The sequence below is a fragment of the Aspergillus melleus genome (genome assembly GCF_016097325.1).
Source record: "Aspergillus melleus strain CBS 546.65 chromosome Unknown contig5, whole genome shotgun sequence".
NCBI classification, from domain to species: domain Eukaryota; kingdom Fungi; phylum Ascomycota; class Eurotiomycetes; order Eurotiales; family Aspergillaceae; genus Aspergillus; species Aspergillus melleus.
The window spans coordinates 1422326-1443250 of NW_025763374.1; the positions used below are offsets into that span (position 1 = coordinate 1422326).

The 20925-nt window shown below is 52.2% G+C and overlaps 6 protein-coding genes across 6 annotated transcripts; 4 read left to right on the forward strand and 2 right to left on the reverse strand.

Annotated features, from left to right (window-relative positions):
* Positions 1-990: 990 nt before the first annotated feature.
* Positions 991-3178, forward strand: LDX57_008922 (putative serine-rich protein; the record flags this gene model as incomplete). The annotated part of the gene is made up of 3 exons (XM_046090643.1): positions 991-2821; positions 2880-3076; positions 3140-3178. The coding sequence occupies 3 exons, from the start codon at positions 991-993 to the stop codon at positions 3176-3178; spliced, it is 2067 nt and encodes a 688-aa protein (XP_045946618.1).
* Positions 3179-3928: 750 nt separating this feature from the next.
* ale1 (lysophospholipid acyltransferase) lies at positions 3929-5796 on the reverse strand (the record flags this gene model as incomplete). The annotated part of the gene is made up of 4 exons (XM_046090644.1): positions 3929-4407; positions 4461-5579; positions 5642-5686; positions 5775-5796. 4 exons carry the CDS (start codon positions 5794-5796, stop codon positions 3929-3931), a joined length of 1665 nt encoding a protein of 554 aa, XP_045946619.1.
* A 375-nt stretch (positions 5797-6171) lies between these two features.
* Positions 6172-8071, forward strand: VPS45 (Sec1 family protein; the record flags this gene model as incomplete). The annotated part of the gene is made up of 3 exons (XM_046090645.1): positions 6172-6291; positions 6358-7383; positions 7433-8071. The coding sequence occupies 3 exons, from the start codon at positions 6172-6174 to the stop codon at positions 8069-8071; spliced, it is 1785 nt and encodes a 594-aa protein (XP_045946620.1).
* A 253-nt stretch (positions 8072-8324) lies between these two features.
* Positions 8325-9492, forward strand: ADI1_2 (SDR family oxidoreductase; the record flags this gene model as incomplete). Its single annotated transcript, XM_046090646.1, has 2 exons — positions 8325-8441; positions 8506-9492. The coding sequence occupies 2 exons, from the start codon at positions 8325-8327 to the stop codon at positions 9490-9492; spliced, it is 1104 nt and encodes a 367-aa protein (XP_045946621.1).
* Positions 9493-10041: 549 nt separating this feature from the next.
* LDX57_008926 (TRAPPII-specific subunit TRS120) lies at positions 10042-14529 on the reverse strand (the record flags this gene model as incomplete). Its single annotated transcript, XM_046090647.1, has 3 exons — positions 10042-13272; positions 13334-14304; positions 14364-14529. The coding sequence occupies 3 exons, from the start codon at positions 14527-14529 to the stop codon at positions 10042-10044; spliced, it is 4368 nt and encodes a 1455-aa protein (XP_045946622.1).
* Positions 14530-15055: 526 nt separating this feature from the next.
* Positions 15056-20367, forward strand: LDX57_008927 (histidine kinase-like ATPase domain-containing protein; the record flags this gene model as incomplete). Its single annotated transcript, XM_046090648.1, has 3 exons — positions 15056-15183; positions 15234-20237; positions 20298-20367. 3 exons carry the CDS (start codon positions 15056-15058, stop codon positions 20365-20367), a joined length of 5202 nt encoding a protein of 1733 aa, XP_045946623.1.
* Between the last annotated feature and the right edge of the window lie 558 nt (positions 20368-20925).

Consider the following 20925-nt stretch of genomic DNA (forward strand, 5'->3'; position numbering starts at 1 on the left):
ACGATTCGCCCTGATGACGATGGCAATCCCTATCGGTGTCATTAGAGGTTGGAGATCATACCTTAATCAGGATCATAAAAAATGGCGAGGGACTTTCGGTTTTCAGACTCCTCGCAGGCTTAGTAGCCATTCACTCTATCTCGCACCTGAAAAGCGAAGGCAAATCTTCCCGAAATAAGCGACGAACTGCAGGATAATCTTCCCCCCTTTCATCCTCCGCCAATCGACCGGTTTCAAATAGCCCTCTACCAGTCTAGAGCGTGCAGGCTGCATGCCCCCTGGATGGATTTAGTTCCTGCCCCAGAGCCCAGGCCAACAGCGCACACCGCCGCTAAGCAACGGAATGCCGGTGCCGCTTAAATATCCTTAAATATTACGGCGAGGCCCGGCTTGCACGCTGGTTCGTTTCAGATTTTGGATTCTGCGCTTCCAGTCGTTCTGCCTTTTGTCGCTCTTTTAGAAACGTGTTTTTGGTGCTATTTTTTGATCTCGGGCTTGACGCTCTTTCTTCCTTATCGCTCTTTCTAGTTCTGCTTCGTCGGTTGGCATGACTCGTTGACCCAGATAATATTCACGATTGTCCTGCCGTCGGATCCACGCTCATTTACCGTTGTTGTCGCTCATTTGACGTCGTTTGTGTCGAGGCATTCCTTATTGCATCACAAGAATTATAGACCACAACAACAAAACAACCACAACAAAAGTTGTTGATCGTTTTCTTCATAGACTATACTTCTTACGGTTCTCTGTTTTTATTTCGATTCTTCCCTTCTTTCTCTCTTTCCCCACTACTCTGGCCCAGGCCGCCATTGATCGTTGATCGTTTATCACTTCTAATTTCGATTCTACCTAATCTCGGGCCAATTTATTTTTTTCTCTTTCTTTTTTAACCCCCAAACAACCTCTGTCGAGGCCATTTCAATCCCCACCTTGCCTAATATTCTTTGTCGCCGGGTTGATTTACCATGAACTAGTTTTCATTTGAACATCATGCGCTCATTCGAACCTTCAGCCAGCTCGTCTCCCGGGCGGAGGGCTCTTCATGAGCGAACGCCTTCTCAGACGAATGAGACGTCACCACCCGAGTCTCTGCGCGTTGTTTCTGGCCCAAATACATCGGACGAAGACGATATCTATACCGCCACACCGTATCCGACCAAACCGGAGCACATTCTATTGCCACGACCAGGGAAGGGACATGAATTCATTCCGGATTCTAGATTCCATCTTGACGAGGCACCCCACGAATCTACCGGCACCCTGTCCACAGATATTAGCCATGTTGGTGACAGCAGTCTGATTGATCAATCTATCGGTGATCCATGGGACTTGTCGTCAACCTTTGACGCCGCGAACACCCCGTCACAGGTATGGGAAGATGATCCCAGCTCTAGTAAATCGTCTTTCCCGGAGCCGAATCTTCCGGAACAGCACAAATCGATCGATCGCCGATTCGATGAGGGATCCGTCGCCGCGTACTCAGACGAGGAGCCGATCACGATACCTGCCGCAGTCCCGACCATTAAAACTGTTGCTTCCGATCTCTCGTCCCGACAGACATCCCAACCAGAAAATGCAACTTCGAGTAACTCCAGTCCGAACGTTGTTCCCATCGGACCGCCGTCCAGCCCCAACTTCGTTGCGCTTGATAGCTCGAGTCTAAACTTCGTTCCTCTCGGTGCTTCCTCGAATCCCGACTCTGGCTCGCGCTCCAACTCGCTATCTTCACTCAACTCGTTGGGAACCGTGATTCGATATGCGGGGGCCGCCCCGTGGGCGCACTCTTCTTCGGAGCAGTCAAGCTCGCGATCTCATTCCTTCCGATCCAACCCGGCTCATCCGTATGTGCCGTCCGTGCGTTCATCCTCAGCCCGACTTCGCGAGAGAAGTCATTCTCGATCCGCTACTTCGTCTCGAAGTGACCCGCCCTCCGAAATCCAAGGGATTGTGGACAGTGGGGTCTTTGTCCAGTATCCCACCATTCGCGAGCCCTCGTCTTCAAGCTCGAGGGTCGATGTGACCAACATTTCCGACTTGTCAGATCAGAACCAGCAAGAACCTACTACGGCAGATCATTCATCAGGCCACTTCAAATCCCACCTCTCAACCGTTACGTCCCGGTGGTCCGCTGAGTATGACTCGAGGTCGCCTACACCAGCCGACGAACTGGAAGTTGCACAGGAGCCATCCAGACCTTCAGCAGCCGTTGTACGCCAAAAACCCACGTCATCTTCGCTATGGCTCGTAAACGATGTGGACAATGACGAACATATGGACAACGTCACCAACCTTCCGGCCCGCGCCAAGCACTCACGATTCCACCCCAGTCTTTCCTCGGAATCAAGGCAAAGTAGCTTTCGGAGCACTACGCGACCGCCTACGTCTTTCAATCTCCTCCCCACATGGGCCCGGATGTACTATGGTCATGATGGCGGCCAGAACGTCAACTCCTCTCTGTCCCTAGCGGACGGCGCTCGTCCATCCTCTGCACGATCTAAGCTTACCACGTTTGAGCGAATGTCTGCCGCTGTCAATCGGCAAAGAACTCGCACCAACGAGACTCGCCAAAGCGTACAGTGGGGACCAGACCCGCGTGATCCTAGGAGTCACTGGCTCCGGAACCCAGAGGATGAGCGGCCCGGGAGCTCTCGGCAGCAATTACGGCATAGCTGGTCTCCTCACCTGTTTCCTGATCGACGCGCAGTTCGTCAACGAGGTAGTGCCTGGGGCGCTCCCTCTCTGGATTCCAGGACAGAACCGCTATTTGGGCGAAGGAACATTCAAGTTTGGTCCTTCTGTGTGGGATTCGTTTTCCCGTTTGGTATGCCGTTTAAAATAATGGTAATCTTAAGATGTCTCATGACTGACTTGATTTCTAGCTTGGCTTATCGCAGCTTTTCTCCCTTTGCCGCCCAAACCGGAGATGGTAGAGGATGAACAAGGTGAACCGGAGCTCGAAGTAGCCCTTCGGATGCGACTTCTTGACATTGAGCGCAGACGACATGAAAATGCGCGATGGTGGAGGAACCTAAACCGATGGATGAATCCCGTGGGCCTGGTGATCATCATCGTCATCGTGAGTATTCACCCTTTGTCCTAGTCTAAAACCTAGTATCTGGAGCTGACTGACCCCTTGCAGGTTGTACTGGCTGTTGTCGGCACAAAAGTGGGCTTTTGAAATTAAATACTCGTCAGTCAATCAGACTGTAGCGTTTTTTAAGCCAACCCCCTGCAGGCAACTCCTGTTTTGTCTTCTTTTTCTGCTCGCTTCGCCTATACCCTATCTTTCGTGCTGCGCCTCTTGATACCTTGATTTACTATTCCCCCCCTTTTCACTTCTTTGTCCACTTGTTATATTATTTGAGAACCACTCGACACGACGATACGACATAATGTGTATAATGCTTTTTTTTTTTTCATTATTTCTTTTGTTCTTGACTTTGGTTACAATTGATCTCACTCATTGATCGCGATTATTTCCAATGTGGATTATTCCGAATCCTTGGGGGAACAATTGAACGATCAAAGTCTACGACACTTCATGGATATATGCCATTATTATTATTTTTTTATTTCCTTTTTTGTCATTTTCCTTTCCTTGTTGTATCTATCAAACCATTATCTGGACCATCTTGTACCAGAAACACTATATATACAAAATACATATGTTTGCTTTTGACTTCGGTTTGCGAAACTTGTTTCTCTGCTGACAATTATTGGGCAGCTATATATATCGAGTGTTTCAAGGGAAGTGACTTGACAGAACTCGCCTTCTCTTCGGGACCCTCAAGGTTTCTGAACAATATTGGGAAGTTTTACGCTGACAAACATCCATAATGCCAGTAAAAACACTAGCCGATGAACACCAGGTCCAGCTGTCTCCCTCATTCTTCCATCTATTCTTGTTCAGGCGTTCCCAACCCCTTTATTAAAACTTTCGACCAATCTTACTTTCCACTGCAGCCTTCAACTCTTCGCCAATGGGCATGTTGACGGTACTTCCACGCCGCCGCCTGGCCTCGATCTCAGACCGAATCTCTTGGACAGCATCGTCGAATTCTTGTATCGCATCGCTTGGGAGTCCCAGGGTAGGCTGATGCATGCTTTCTGTGCTGGAAGTGCGCGTCATCTGAGGCTTATTACGGACTTTCAGCTTTCGGATGAGATAGCCCTTGGCGGGGCTAGCGAAGAATGCCAACGATGCGGCGTTGCTTAGGATTCCGTAGAAATACACACTCCGCCAGACATCGATAGAGGTCTTGAAGGAGAGGAAGATAAAGGGCATCACGGTGAACGAAAGCGTGACCTGCGTCACCAGCCAGCTCAGAATATCATAGTACCGCTTATAAGGGCCTGGCTTTTGACCATCTGGAGAGAGAAAGAAAGGTCGAACATAGCGGCGGAAGTCTTGCAGAAGGTCAGTGGGGAGGTCTGTAAAGGGAAAGGGGAAGGTGACATACTCTTGGCTCCAGTTTGTATGAATGATCCCAGAACAAAGGTAAGGTAGTACCCGGGATAGAACCCATGCCAGAAGGCGCTGGTCGCGAAGGTGGCCAGGCTAGCACGGAAGCCTGGCTTTTTACCCTTCGGCGTCACTCGCAGATAGACATAGTTTCGAAGCCAGTGGTTGGTGTTCTTGTTCCAGCTCCCCAGATAGCCATGCGAGTTTTGGGCGGTTTCAAGGGCCCATGGATCAATGTTCTCTAAACGATTCCAGAAAACCTTGCCTGTCTTTGGGTCAAAGCCGTTGTATCCCATCCCCGACAGGATGCAGGCTCCCTCCGTTAGGGACCACACTCCGTAGTACTTGAGTCGGGCCGTAAAACCCAGCATGTGCAAAATCCAGACCCTCCGGATAAAGTTGTATTCTAAGAACTGCCGCCCAAGAACCACTTCCTGGTTATACACGGAGCCCAGCTGCAGGAAAGCCAAGATCCACCCTATTCCCATCAGAGCTTTCTTCGTCGCAGGAGTGCCACTGCGCGGAATCTTGCGCTTCTTTCGAGTCGGAGGCACCTTGGATGGGTCTGTTCCGGGCGGCACATCGAACAAAGTAGTGTCAATCCACCGGCGATAGTCGACATACTCGAACGAGGGGCCTCCGAAGAGGGAGGGGAAGAACAAGACGTATCCAAGGTAGTCCAAAATACTCGGGAACTTCGTAATGGCGGCGTACTTCTGGGGATCTGAAAGTTGGTCCTGAGGTAACCGACCATCATGAACGTTCCAGCAAAACGAGGTAAGCTTCATGACGAGTACCATCTGAGCACCCGTGATGTCAACCACCTGTCCGTCGTCCAGAATTTGTCGGTAGATGTGGCTAATGGACATATGACCCATCAAGAAGATGAAACCGATCCAGGGCATCAGCGACCCGTCAATGTAGTAGGTAATGGCATATACACCGGCCGCGCTGTACGATAGCGTCCGGAGACCATCCCAGAGGTCAAATAAGCCCACCAGATAGAACAACGACACCGCGATAGTGAATGCATTTTTCTGCCAGGGCTGGGAGTCGGGAATCCTCTTCAGCAGTCCTGCCAATGGGTAAGAGAGCAGGAAGGAGGCGATGAGCTTCACTATTGCCAGAATGAAATCATTAGTCTGAGGTCATTGCGAGAGAAATTTGGTGGGAGCATACACTCATCCACGGAAGCTCCAGTGAGGGCCGCAGGATATTCAAAGACTATACAGTTCAACTTTCGTGTCAGTGAAATTGGGTGATGGGCGAGAGATTGCTATTCAGAAGCTTGTAGAAGCTTGTAGGGACTCACGGAGGTTGATGTATGGCAGCATGCTGGGCGTGCAGCCGGGGGCGGGGCGTTGAAAGAGAGCAAAAGGAGAAAAGCAAGGACAGACAATTAAGAAAGAGGTCAAGGAGTTGGGATGTAGAGTCTCGTCACGAGAGACATGAGGACGAGGGTTGAAAGACAAGACGAAGAGAAAAAGGCGGCGATCTGCGATTTCTCAACAAGTTGCAAGCATCACATGTCATCGTGCTTGGCGTTCCCGCTTCTTGTTCCTCGCCGCCCTCCATCACTCTCCATTTCCGCCCACCCTTCCTCCACTGCTCCCCTTAATCTTACCCCCCCTTTTTATTTACTCGCGCTCCTTCTCGTCAACTCGTGCCCGTCTATCCCCGCGCCCTGTCGGCGCTGTTCAACCTGCACAATGGACGTCGTCGCGGCGGTTTCGGGGTACATCTCCAAGATGGTCACCGCGGGGGATCCCTCCTCGTCGGGTACAGCATCGTCGACCAAGATGAAGATCTTGCTTCTGGACAGTGAGACAGTGGGAGACCGCGCTTCTAAAATTTTAGCGGGATGATCCCAATTGGCTAACATGCGCTTTGAAAAGGTACCGATTGTATCGACAGCCATCACCCAATCTGCCCTCCTAAACCATGACGTGTACTTAATCGATCGCCTGGACAACGCAGCGCGAGAGCGAATGCGACATTTACGATGTCTCTGCTTTGTACGGCCCTCTCCGACCTCCATCCAATTCCTCATCGATGAACTGCGCGAGCCAAAGTACGGCGAATACTACATCTACCTTAGTAACATCATCCGCAAATCCTCGCTGGAACGACTGGCGGAAGCAGACAGCCACGAGGTTGTTCGCGTTGTTCAAGAGCATTTCGCCGATTTCCTCGTCATTAATCCGGACCTGTGTTCTCTCAACCTAGGTTTCCCGCAGCAGCGACTATGGAGCCACTCGCCAGATCTGTGGAATGCGGATGCACTGCAACGAGCCACAGAGGGGGTGATTGCTATGCTGTTATCTCTCAAGAAGAATCCGCTGATTCGCTTCGAGAAAAACAGTCTTCTAGCCAAGAAATTAGCGACCGAGGTCCGCTATCAATTGACCCAAGAAGAACAACTATTCAACTTTCGCAAGACCGATACGCCGCCGATTTTGCTAATTCTCGACCGTCGGGATGATCCTATCACCCCGTTGCTTACCCAGTGGACGTACCAGGCCATGGTCCATGAATTAATGGGTATTCACAACGGGCGGGTGGACTTGCGAGACGTGCCAGAAATCCGGCCCGAGCTGCGGGAAATTGTTCTTTCGCAAGATCAGGACCCGTTTTTCAAGAAGAACATGTATCAGAACTTTGGCGATCTGGGCCAAAACATCAAAGAGTATGTCGAACAGTACCAGGTGAAGACCCAGAACACTATGAACATCGAGTCGATTGCGGATATGAAGCGCTTTGTGGAGGATTATCCTGAATTCCGCAAGCTCTCGGGCAATGTGAGCAAGCACGTCACTCTTGTTGGGGAGCTCAGTCGGCGAGTCGGCGAGGATGATCTGCTGGATGCAAGCGAGTTGGAGCAGAGCCTGGCTTGCAATGAGAACCACGCCAATGATCTGAAGGTAAGTTGGATGCCTTTTTATGTTCAGATAGCTTGACTCACCCTCGCAGAACCTACAAAGGATTATACAACTTCCTAACGTACCCGCCGAGAACAAATTGCGCTTGGTGGCTCTGTACGCCATCCGATATGAGAAACAACCGAACAACGCCCTCCCCATCCTGCTTGACTTGATGATCACGGCGGGCAACGTACCCTCCTACAAGGTGAACATAATCCCGAAACTGCTTGCTTATCATCACTCCCTACAAGCACCTCCGGTCGCCGGCGGCTTCTCGGATCTATTTGAATCGACTTCTTTCTTTTCCGGGGCTCGGGATCGTTTTAAGGGACTCAAGGGAGTCGAGAATGTCTACACGCAACACTCCCCCCGACTGGAGGCGACGCTACAGAATCTCATCAAGGGTCGATTGAAAGAGCTGCAGTATCCTTTCCTCGAGGGCGGAGGCCACATCCGCGACAAGCCCCAGGACATCATTATATTCATGGTTGGCGGAGCGACGTATGAGGAGGCCAAGATGGTAGCCCAGGTCAACGCCAGCTCGCCAGGGGTGCGAGTAGTCCTCGGAGGTACGACCATCCACAACAGCACGAGTTTCCTGGAGGAAGTCGACGACGCTGTGAGCGGATGGCCGGAGCCTGGTCCCTCGACGGCCGCTGGACGGCTTCGGAGGGAGGTGGACCGGTAAATATATGAGTAGTAGTTCGATGCCTAGTATTTTCAGCTTCCATAATATGCAATACCGCAATGACATCGACCAGATGTCACATCACAAATGTAACGGAGTCGAAATTCGTATAGTTGACTGGCTTGTTATTCTCAGAATTATATAATCCTCGGCGGTGAGACCCCCGGATTCTCTCAGTGTGGAGATTCCGCGGTCAACCTCAACTCCGGATCCATCGGTCTTGCACCTGCAGCTACTATCAGATTCAATTGAGATGGAGCCCAACGCCTCGTCGCCTTCGGGCTCCGGGATGCGAGAGCCAAAGCTCCGTCTTCCTTCGACTACTGACCCCCCAGGTCCCCAAAATCCGCCAAAGCCGCTTGTGTGGTTGGTATGATGACACCATCCCCAGTCCCTTAAGACGGGCTCCTGACTCGCTACTCTCTTTTGGATAGATCTTCGGCGCTACCGGTCACATGGGTCGCTCGCTAGTCAAGACCGCTTTGTCCCGGGATGATTTTGTCGCGGCGGTGGGGCGCACCTTCGAGGATAGCCCTGAGCGCATGAAGAAGCTGGAGGAGGAGCATGAAAACTGCCTGGGCCTCCTATGTGATGTGCGCGCTCGCGAGACCGTGCGGCGCGTCATTGAGCGCACCATCGAACGATTTGGTCGCATTGACATCATCGCGAACTGCGCCGGATACGGGGTTATCGGCGCATGCGAAGACCAGGACGAGTACGACATCCGCGACCAATTCGAGACGAATTTCACCGGCACGCTGAATATGATTCAGCTTTCCCTACCGCATTTCCGCGAGCGACGGGCCGGTCGCTATCTGATCTTCAGCTCGACATCGGGCGCCCTGGGAGTACCGGGGCTAGGCCCGTACTGCGCCTCGAAATACGCGGTCGAGGGGCTCATGGAGAGCATGCTTTACGAAGTGGACAGTTTTAACATCAAGACGACGCTCGTGGAACCGGGCCACATGCGTCGCGACGACGTTGGGGACCTCGTGGCGTCGGACGACCCCATTGCGGCGTTGACGGCCAGTAATCCCGACCACGATCTGGCATCGCCCCTGCCGTTGTACGGCCATTTCCTCGTCAAGCCGCCGAGTGAGCCATACGACACGCCAACTTCCCCTGCAGCGCATGCGAAACGCATGCTGATGTGGCTCGGCGATAAGCAGCCCGCCAGTGCCGTCAAAGCGGCCAACCTGGTCTGGCAGCTGGGCCATTGTTCCTATCCTCCCCTGCGCCTTATCCTGGGAACGTACGCCGTCGAGAGCATCCGGGATCGGCTGAAATGTATCATCGAGGAGATCGAAGACTGGAAATACCTCAGTTTCCCTCAGGGAGAGCAGCCAGGCCCTTCGCCTGCGAAGGACAGACCCTCTGCGCCTCATCTCCACGAAAGAGAAGATGGTGAGGCGGCCACTTGAGCTGACAGTTGCATGCCACGACTGTCTTTAGAGAAAGAAGCCATCCATCCTCAACGCACTGAGGTTTCTTTGCCTCGGCGTTTCATAGTCCCGGGTCAGATGCTCCTTGAATGGCACCATCACCTTTGCAGTGCTTGCAGAGCAGTGCGTGTGCCATACGCTCTTCCCGCGTCGATCCGGACCAGATCGTAGGATCTGAAGCTTAGGGTCGTATACGACGCGGTTGATTAAGAGTGATTGTGATTGGATATTTCATTGACGTCCCGAGGGTATATACAAACCACCAGAATCCGATCAAATAGCTCTATCTATATTCGCGAAACAAAATATCTTCGTACTCGACTTATTTACAACTCCCCTAGACGACTGCATCGTAAAATCTTGCTTAGAATGACCGCCAACGTTTACCCCGTATCTCACAAGTACATCATAACATTCATGAGAATCATAGAATCCTCGTCGCCACGACTATCGTAACCGAAGAAAGCCGACAAAAAAAGAGTCCGCTGTACTCGTTGTCAATTAAGGCGTGATTCCTTTCCGTTGAATTCACGCGTGCGCATCCATGATGCACATCTCCTTGGCATGCCAAATACGTCGTTTCTTGGCCACATCCGCTCCGAATGTATCCTTGATCGGCAGGTCGTCCTCATGGAAGGTGTGTGGTACCGGAAGTAGAGAGTTCCGGTTCGTGGAGGTTTTTAGAAGACGGACTTCCTCCACGGTGGCTCCGAGTTCGTATTCGCCCCTGCAGAGGACCGTCACTCCGATCGTGGCAGACGTACTCTCACCGCTGTGGATGATAGGCAAGACCTGCTGCAACATACCGGTCCATGCGAGACGTCGTGACAGATCTAGGGCAATGTTGCTGGGTTGGTGGCGAAGACTCGGTTGCAGTCGCAGGAGAGGGTGAATGGACCGCGAGGAGCGGTTGCGGACAGTGACAGTGAGATTCATCATCTCATCGGTCTGGACGAGATATTTCGACCGTCCAGTCTGGGTGACACCGGCGGATGCGTCGTCTGCGAAAGAGGGGAGCAAAGAAAAGGTCACGTCGACATCGTCGAGCCGGAAGGCGTCCACCATGCGTGCGCTGAAGCGCAAGTTTCGCAGGTCAATCGTTCCCTGACGCCCAGCTGGGCTTTCCTTCCAGGATCCGCTCACTCTCTTGAGCAGCTCTTCTCTATACCAAAACGCTTCGCGTGACGCTGCCTCGCCCTCAAATGTAAGTTTGTTGGCACTGACAACAAATTGTCTCTTGACTCCCGTGTTAAGAAGTGGTATCGAAGCATGAGGGTTATCGAGGTGAACACGAGGCAGGACAAAAACAAAGCGCGACAGCTGGCCGGGCTGAAGCTCCCCAGAGACAGAATATCGGTCATCCTTTGTGTTAGTTTCATCTGCCACAGAATTGTCGCTCACATCTAGCGTCACCGATAGGGGGTTCGGCCAAGCATTGCGGAGGTCGAGGAGCATGATGCAGTGTTCAGGGCCATACGCGCCTTGGACAAGGTGAGAGAGCACGGGAGAGAAGGAATTGTCGTCGGTCGAAGGCAAAGCCTGAGCCGGTCCCGGTTTTGGGTCGGCGCCTTGGCTATTCCACCACGCAAAATCAGCACTGAAGGGGAGTATGTCGCAACGGGCGACTTCTACGCTGGCATTTACTGTGACGGTAAGCGGTACAAATAACTGTCGAGTGTAGAAGACGTCCGGAAGTGACTGAAGATCAGCAGATCCGACGCAGGAGTAATCAATCTGCACCGTGGTGTCTTGTAGGCCGGCTTTCCCAATGATATCAATAGCGAAGGTGGCACTTCGGCCTGCTGGTATGGTGTGATCACCTGGATTTACGCCTTCTCGGCGCCATTGCAAAGCTGGCTTTGACAACTTGAGCTCGAGCTCATACACTTCGACCGGCAGTAGGTCTTTATTGCCCAAGGCAGACTGGATCTGCCTCGTCGTGGAGTCTTGGAATGTAAAAAGGATGAAGTCGAGAGGACATGGTGACGTGTTCCGTAGTGTGATCTGAAAGGATCCGAGCTCGCCCTCCAAAACCATCACAGCCGATTGCGATAGTGAAAGCGATTCAATGATCAAAGACGGCTGTTGACCGATCACCTTGACCTCGCAAGACGATGTTTCAGGCCCCTTTTTGGGAAGTGGCTTCCCATCTTTCGACGTCGTGGAGCTCCACGAGAGAGGACGGTCCATTGAGGGCTTCTTGGCCGCTAATCCAGTTCGTTTGAATTTCTGTTCAGCCTCTGGTCTCCACCAATTCTGGAAGATGGGGAACTTTCGCTCTCTACAATGCCGAACCTTGACAAGGCAGCCGGTGATGTTCACTTTCCCCTCCTCGTGAGCCATTCCATACACGGTCACCTGCTGCAAACAGAGCGGCGGCAGAATGATCCATTCGGCCACAGCATCAAACGGTACGCCTTCGCCATCAAGCCGGAGTCTTTCGATCTCGATCTCAAACTCGTAAGGGTTTTGAAGCGTGACTTGGAATGCAGCGTGTTCCCCCGCTACGATCAGAAGCTCCGAAGCCTTGTTGTTTGCCTTGGAGAAGGGATTATATAGGAACGGATCTTTGGGTTTCTCAACGGTCACCGCATCAAGTTCTGGCCTGGAGCGGCGAACTGGTTTCTTGGTATCGGATAGAGGTAGCATTTGTATTCCACGGACCAAAAAATCGTCCCAATATTCCGCTTCAAGACCTGATGCTCCCAGCTTGTTGGCTGCGCCAACCGTGCGCTTGATATTGTTGAGCAGGCGAACCTGTTCATCATGAGGCAAGTACGGAGGGGTGTATTGTGTTTCGGTAAGCATGAGATCTCCACGGATGGTTTGAAGTAGTTCCACCGTAAAGCGGAGGACACCACCAAAATCTGGCAGGGCTTCACATGAATTAATGCAGGCTCTGAGGACATCAACTTTCAAATTTAGGTCACCATATTTGTCCAGAACAGCGTGCCTAAAGGAACGCTCAACAATTGAGGCGACTGAATCATATTCAGGAACCGACTGGGTTGAAGAGCGAGTGCTTTCCCACTCATAGAAGGAAGAAGGCTGCACTCCGTAAATCTCCCCTATCGAGGCAAGCAGAGAACGCACACTTTCTTCCATGTTCCCGGGACCGACATCAAGAGCGTTGATATCAAAGGCTGTCTCACTCAGCGAAGCAAGACCGGCGGCAGGATGAATGCCTACTTCCGCCGCGCCGATTTTACGGGCTTGAACAAGAGTTGGCACCATTATTGATAACAGCTCCCTCAAAATGAAGGCCTTCTTCCGTGGTAGATCCAGGGTGTTCAAAACGGAGACGACACCTATTATGATCGGTATAGAGTCTGTTGCCGGTAGGTCCGACCCAGGGGATAGTGGCAAGGCACGGAACAGAAAATTTGCAATTTCAGATTTGCGCAGAATGACCAGCCCACGGGGACGTTCTGGTCGGAGCAAGGGCACGAGAGGCTCATTCGTGACAATATGCTTCAGGGCATTATCATCCAAGGCCCCGTCCCGAATGCGCGCAGCCACCAAGATCCTCGCTAAGCGGATCACGGTTTCAGAGAAAACAAGCTGAGGCAGAGGTTCGTCGGTAATATTTGCTGCGCGGTTATATAGGTTCATTATATTATTCGAGAGATCCGGCAAGAGATTCGACAAATTCTGGAGAGAGATCACACGATTCCCAGGTGTGGACTGCCCTGAGCCCGGGTCCAGGTTGAAGGATGATTTCGCAGACTTGTCGGCCACCGGATAGCAGATGGGAGGGATCTATTCCATTAGTTGTGTCCTTATTGCATGAAAAGGTTGAGACCGCAAAGAGGTAGCATACCTGAAAGTCCATCCCTGCCCAACCAAACATTAATAGACACAGGAGAATGGATTCAAGGGCTTTGGCGTGCCAGACGTAATCGCTGCTTGCTCGAGCATTTGATGCGGCTTCGACAAGCTCCTTGAGAGCGTCTGGCCATCTTCCAGCTTGAAGGAAGAGTGTCCCTACCACGAGACCCGTACGTCCTTTGATACGGTTTTTGGTCCGGTCAGTAGCACTCATGCTGCTCACCGACATCCGATCACGGCTGTGTTCCTTCGATGAGGGTAGGGAATTAGGTTTCCCAAACGTGCTCGCCCGGTTGGACAATTGTATTGATCGCGTAATTTCATCAAAGGTTGTCGGCGTCTCATAGTCGCTAGGAGCAGGAGAGCTCTGGCTCGAACTGGCGCCAGGAGTTTCAGGTGTGGTACCGTTCGGTTTGGAGGGGAGGTGCGCAGGCATAGTCATGCGATGAAATAACCTGTCGGTGGGACGCGGGCGTAGATCCGGACCTCGTTGGGGGCCCCAAGACGAGGCCTTGGGAGATTCAAGGGAAGGTATGTTTTGTATGGTTTTGGCGAACTCATCCAGCTCCGACAGTAGCAAGGAGGTGATATCGCATAAGACGGTCTTCATCGTAGTTGCCTTGGACGCCTCGGGGCGTGGTACCCATAGAACGTCTCCCGGTCCATTCGAGAGCTTGTCGACGCCTTTATAATCGAAGATGAGGAGTTGATGCACCAATGCCCTTGTGTGTCGCCCTCGCGCGACCTCTAGCTCCTGTTGAAGCTGGTCCAGTCCGCCGACCTGCTCTAATTTCTCGCCGTTCTCCCCGTCCCCCAATTCTGCTCCGTCGGCAATCGCAATGACAACGAGCGGTTCGCGAAAGACTTCAAAGGGAAAGAGCTCGAGATGCGACGTTGGAGGCACGGAGAAGGAAAGGTCGTAGAGAATCATGCCCGTAGGAAACGCCAACGGAGAGAACATATCTACCCGACGATCAGTATGGGCATCGTGTTATGGGCATCTTCCCCGGTGCATGGCTTACTTCGATTGGGTCGCGCATCCGGACTAATGTCTCCCAAACGAACGACATTTTCGGCCTGCAGCCTTGCGGCAAAGCTTAAGAACCGCGAGCGTTTGATTTTTCCGACCGGGAGCAGCAGCGCCCTAAGGCGCACCGGTGCAATAGGGGACAGAGGGTCGACACCCATACTGTCATCTGCACAGGATGTGGAGCGGAGACAGTCTGCGAACTGCTCGGGACTGTTTCCAGGGGGTGTCCAAGGTCCTGGAAATCATGCGAGGAAGGAAAGCAGAGGATCCGAAAGAATATAAAAATCACAAAGAACCCGAACTGTACAACCAACTAAGACCCCAATCAAGTCGACTGACTTGCAGGGAGTTAATGGTGGTGATGCGGTTCGTTTCGTCTTGTCAGTTACTCCGTAGTGAACCAGTTAGTCCAAGTGTCGCCTTACATAAGCCGCGCGATAAGCCCCGATAACCCATCGCCGGATCGCCGCTCATTTCCGTCTCCGCCGTCAACAACATCAGGATGGCCACGTTGGGTGGTTTTTGGAGCGTCATCTTTCCGTGAGCATTTGAGCGTATTCTTGTTTCTTCTCAACTCTGTGAAAAATCTCGCTATCGGCGTGCTGCTACTGTTGTTGCCTGGTTTATTGAGTTTAGGATCTTGTTTCGCAGGGAAGTTTAGCTGGCCGAGCTGATTCGACGAAGATGGCGCCGGGCTTGGATTTCAATGCGCTGAAGGCGCGCACGATGGGTTCGGGAAACGACGAAGAGGCTGTGACGGTCGACACGAGAGGCTTGATCTCTAAAGTCCTGGCTCGGTATTCAGGGAAATGGTATGTCGGCCTAGTAGACTGAACTCAGAACCATGCTAACTGAACAATAGGACGGTCTTACGAGAGATGATCCAAAACGCCGCCGATGCGAATGCCACGAAAGTCACGATCAAATTTGAGACGCTACCATCTGTAACTGTGCCGTTGCCTTCTCCCGCCGACGACACGACGCTACTCAAGCATACAATTTCGCATCATACTTTGAAGCGCCTCTTGGTATCAAACAACGGTCTTCCGTTCAGCGAAAAGGATTGGGCACGATTAAAACGAATTGCGGATGGGAATCCTGACGAGACCAAGATCGGCGCGTTCGGCGTCGGGTTCTACAGTGTTTTCGATGACTGTGAAGAGCCGTTCGTATCATCCGGGAAGGATGCGATGGCATTTTATTGGAAAGGGAATGCGCTCTTTACCCGTCGGTTGCAACTAGATGACACCTCAGGGAACCCTGAAACGACGTTTGTTCTGGATTATCGCAATGACACATCCCCTATTCCCTCTCTAATGCAGCTCTGTCAATTCTTGTCCAGCAGCCTGACATTCGTCAGTCTTGAGAGTATAGAGCTATGGCTAGATGACTGGAATCTCTTGAAACTCACCAAGAAGACCGCTCCAAGCGTCAGTCTTGCTATTCCGCGGGACATCGAGACAAAGACTCCCCAAGGCCTGATGAAGATCACAAATGTCACGCGAGAAGTCGCGCAAGTGGATGCCTCTTGGATGCGGGTTGTTGAATGGAACCCCAACGCCAGTGTATTTCGCGAAGGCCTCAGGGATACGGCAGGATCGTTGCGGACCTTTTTCTCTCGGCTCACGGGTCAAAATACGCAAGAGAAGAATCCAGCAAAGCCTGAGAACCCCGAGCCGTCAGTCAACAATACCGCTGAAGAACTGAACGGTAATGCAACGGCATCGGTCTTCTTACACATCAACACTGCGAGCCTTCAATCTTCTATTAGCCAGTCCTTGAGCAACGAGCTCGAACGAGCCACTCGGAAGCCTCCGCCTAAGAAGTCGACGCTGGCCGTGCTGACTCCTTCCTATGATACAAGCATCGCATCTGGGCAGGCCGGGTTCCAGTCATCAGAGGTGCTGGCCTCAATTCTTCCATCGAAAGCTGGGCGAATTTTTATAGGCTTTCCCACCCAGCAGACCACCGGACTGAACGCACACATCTCTGCTCCCTCCGTCATCCCCACAGTCGAGCGTGAGAGCATCGATCTCAATACCCGCTATATCAGCAAGTGGAACCTGGAAATGCTCAGGGCGGCGGGGATTGTCTGTCGAATTGCCTGGTCCGCAGAAATGGCGTCGATCAGGTCCAAAGTTCACTCATCACACCCTTCCAAAATCCGCAAGGAAGATATTGCTGGAGTGTTGCCCGAGGCCATCCACACCGCGAATCAGTTTGTCTTCCGCGAGTCGACGCCGTCTTCTCTTCTAGGACAAACGATCGAGGATTCATTTTGGACGTGCAACAAGAATGCCTCCATAGACGTGCTATCGACATGCGGCGTCATTCAAAGTCACCAGGCGCGAATCGCGCCCAAAGACCTGAGCTTCATGGATTCGATCCCTGTTCTACCAGATGAGTTCGTCGGCGGCGCGAAGGACTTTGTCCGAAAGCTGACCGATTTTGGACTGGTGACTGACGTTACTGTATCTGATATCAAGCGGGAATTAGAAGCCAGCACGCTGCGGTCAAACCAGGTCGTCGAGTTTCTCTCTTGGCTAGGTCGAAGGGCCGCTTCAGGGCAGCTCGACTTTTCTTCCGTCCAAAGCCTGTTAAGTGTTGCGGTGGCCAACGACGAAGACAGTGGCGGCAAGACCACACGGCTGATTGTCTTTTCAGACGTCAACAGCTACCTCAGCCCGCAAAAGATACCCGTCGACCTTCCTGTGGCGCCGTCAGTGATGCCTTTCAAATATACCAAGTCTTTGGGAAAACTCGAACTAGAGGCCTTCGGTTGGGCAGAGCTTCAGATAGTCCCCTGGCTCCGCTGGCTGATCACCAATGCAGGAAATCGGAATGTTCTTGCTTTGGATCAAGATATCACACAGACACCATCGTTTTCGGCGCAGGTCATGCCTATTCTTTCCAAACAATGGGAGCCACTGAGTCAGCCCTCCAAACAGACTGTGATCAACTTGCTGCAACCGCATACCGTCATTCCAACAAGGCTCGGCATGAGACGACCGGCAGAAACCTATTTCTCGTCCGTGCGACTGTTCGATGATTTGCCAGTGGTGCATGGTCTCAACAGCGTGAAAGAGAAGTTTCTGGCGGCCCTTGGCGTGCGAAAGACGGTCGAGTTGGGTGTAATCTTTGAGCGCCTTCTAGACACTTCGGAATCATCTGGTGGCAGTGACAAAGGAAAATGGAGCCATGTTGACCTCGTCCGTTATCTGGCTTCTGTCCGTGATGACATCCCGGCAAATGATATCAAGAGACTCCGGAACACCAGTATCTGCACCGCTGAGCCAGGCGATTCCAAATCGGCTGCTCGCCGGCGCTACAAAATATATGAACTTTTCGAGCCAAAGGATTCCTTCAGAGCACTCGGATTACCTGTGCTTGAATGGCCCACAAGATACCAGACTAGTAGCAGTGAGGGTAAATTCTTGGCCATGCTAGGCTTGAGAAGTTCCCCATCAGCCGCTGAAATGGTGCAGATAATGGCACAGGCGGCGGCGAATAATGACTGGAGCCTCCACGGGAAGGCAATGTCGTACTACATCGCCGAGTACCACAATAACGGCTACGCAGCCTTTGACTGTGCTACCGTCAATGTTCCATTTCTACCGGTTGATGGGGCCGACGGCATTCTGACTATTCCAAGCAAATGTTTCACCGACGAAGGTGCTACCTTGTTTGGATTACCTATCTTACGGAGAGACCTTCATGCCCATTCTTCCAAACTAGGAGTCAAGCAGCACCCTGCCCTCACAGAGTGCCTAGATTTCTTGCTTCGTCAACCCCCTTCCACAAAGCGAGATGCGAGGGTGCTGTTCAAATACCTGGCTGGGCGCGTCTCTGAGCTCAGCGCGCGTGATATAGATCGTGTTAGCAATGCACGGATCGTCCCCATCTCCCACACGGAAACCAAAGATTCAAGCCCTCGGCGTGTGGCCCCCAGACTTTGCTATCTCGGGGAAGGTGAAGATTATCGGGATATTTTCGACTTTGTCGATTTTGGACAGGAGGCCAATCTTTTCCTGATGGCCGTTGGTTCCAAGCGGGAGCCCACAAAGATCGAGCTCGCGCAAATGCTAGTCAAGGAGCCTGCTAGGATATCGTCTGCATTTCAAAGCTCGGAGAAATACCTCAAACTGCTCGGAACATTGGCGGAGAACGTATCGGTGCTGAGGAGGGACCGAGAGCTCTTTAATGAGATGAGAAGGTCCGCATTCCTTCTCGCTAGTCGAGATGTCTCCTCTCGAACCCATGAAAAGGACCGAAAAATCCACGGATCCGACGATGAGGACGACGACGATGAACAAAGCATCAAAGAATGGGTGCTGACTCCTGCAAAAGACGCTGTCGTGGTGGATGATTTCCAAAGTTTCAGTCTATTTAAGGAACATATCCTAGCGGCACCGCAGGAGGAGGCGCTTGAGAATTTCTACATCGCCCTCGGGGCAATGCCGCTAAGCAGCCTGGTTGAAGAACGTACACATTGTGGTGCAATGGTCGCCGACCAGCGGCCAGCGGCCAAATTAAAGAAACTGGTCAATGAGCGCTGTCGACTCTTTCTCCATGAACAGTCTGCCAGCTCTATCCGCCATGATGTTCGATGGCTGGACAAGAACCTCGAGGTCCAGGTGGCACATTCCATCTCGCTCACTCGCTCTCTCCGGGGCCGTCGTATCTCCCATACGCAGAAACGCAGTGCCATCATCACGCAGCAAACTCGATCCTGGTGCCTGTGGGTTTGTCCTGGCACATTCAACATCTACGAGATCAGCCAAGCCCTCGTGCATCTCCTCCTTGTTCGCCCGAAGCTTCACTCGATCTTGACACTTGAGATGTTGATGAAGACCGATTTAATGGAGCTCAAGGTGCGTGGATATAACGTGGAACGCATTCTCAAACAGAAGGCCCAGGAAGCACGGATGGCCGAAGATCGTCGGCAGAAACAATTAGAGGAGGAGCGACAACGACTTCAGGAAAGAGAGGCTGCATGGGCACAGGAACGTCAGTCTCAGTTGCAGAGCGAGGAAAAGCAGCCATCTTTAATGCCGGGCGACTTCCCAGACTCTCCGTCCAACAAAGAAGTGGCCGCCGGCCCTAGCGCACCACCGGACAACAGCTCGGATTCCGACCAACAAGACCGGCGCCCTCGGGGGCTATTTGCTAACTGGAGCAAACGCCTAGGGCTGGAGGGCGGGCGGTCGAGCTGGAATCCGCTCAACAGCGAGCCATCCCAGCCTACGCCTCCGGAATCTTCGAATTCGCCCACGCCTCCGCCGCCCCCATACTCACCGGAAGACCCGCAGAAGTCATCGCGCCCCGAGGCGCCAGTCACCGTCAGCTCTCCGCACCGTCTACAGAACGAGCTGCTGTCGGCGGTCCAAGCCTGCCGGCCTCACGGATCGTCGGGGCTCTACAGTCGGCCGGAGACGAACCAGATCAGCGAATCCAAGTCCTATTGTGACGAGCGGCCGAGTCATGATTTGGAGTTTGTGGCGACTCTTCCCTGTGGGATGCATGTGCTCTTCGTCAAGACCCTGCCCGACCGGTCAAACTTTTTGGCCCAGAATAGTAGCGGCATCAACATGTTCGCCTCGATCTTGATCGATTGCGCCGGAGTCTTTTCCCTGCGCACAAACACTCTCAGCGTCTTCTACGATCCCGGTGGAAAGACCATCGCTTTCAACCGGGGTGGCAGCATCTTCTGCAATTACTTCTACTTCCAGCAATTGCACGAGAAAGAGTTGCTCCAGAGCTCGACAGCCGACCGGAGCGACGCCCTGGTGTATTGGTGGGTGATTCTCTGTCACGAATTGGCTCATAACTTGGTCGGCGATCACAGCTCTGCTCACAGTTACTACACGTATGTTGACCCTGTTGCCTCGATGCATTTGACTCATCTTGCTGATCCCCCCATCTGTAGTGAAGGATTCGTTGCGCAGTACTTTCCCAAAATCGCCACCAAGTTGGCCGCTCCAGCCCCCAGCAATTAGGACCTAAGCATTTGGTTGCATCTATGTGCAATTGTGCATAGATATGATGACTATTACTTAGAAGTTAATGGCGATGATGACCGACACTCCGTGTACATGTACATATAAACGAAACGGATCTAGGATCTACATGTGTTAGGTGAATTGGTGTTGTTTGATTTCAAGTCATTTGGTTTAATTCGACTCTACTCAGTACAGTGTAGTATTTGTTCTCTCAGCCAAGCTTTGCCCTTCCGTCGATTGCCGTTCCGAAGCCGCAGCAAATTTCCTTCTCCCTCGTCAACCCCGCGAACTGCTTTTGTTTCTTTTCTCTCTCTTCTCTCGCTTCTCAATTTTACTTGTTAATCCTTAATTGATATGATACCCCTCCCTGCTTAATCATGCAGGGTCCACGGAAATAAGGGAAAATCTTTGCGCCAAGTTTTCTTGAAGGTGGAACCATCGCCACCTCCACACGCCCTCTTGGGTTGGTCCAGATTTCTCTCGTCCGTGGTCTGCCTGTCTTGTCGCCTCTCGGCCCTGAAGATTAGAAAGGTTATTCTTTGTCTTTGTATGATT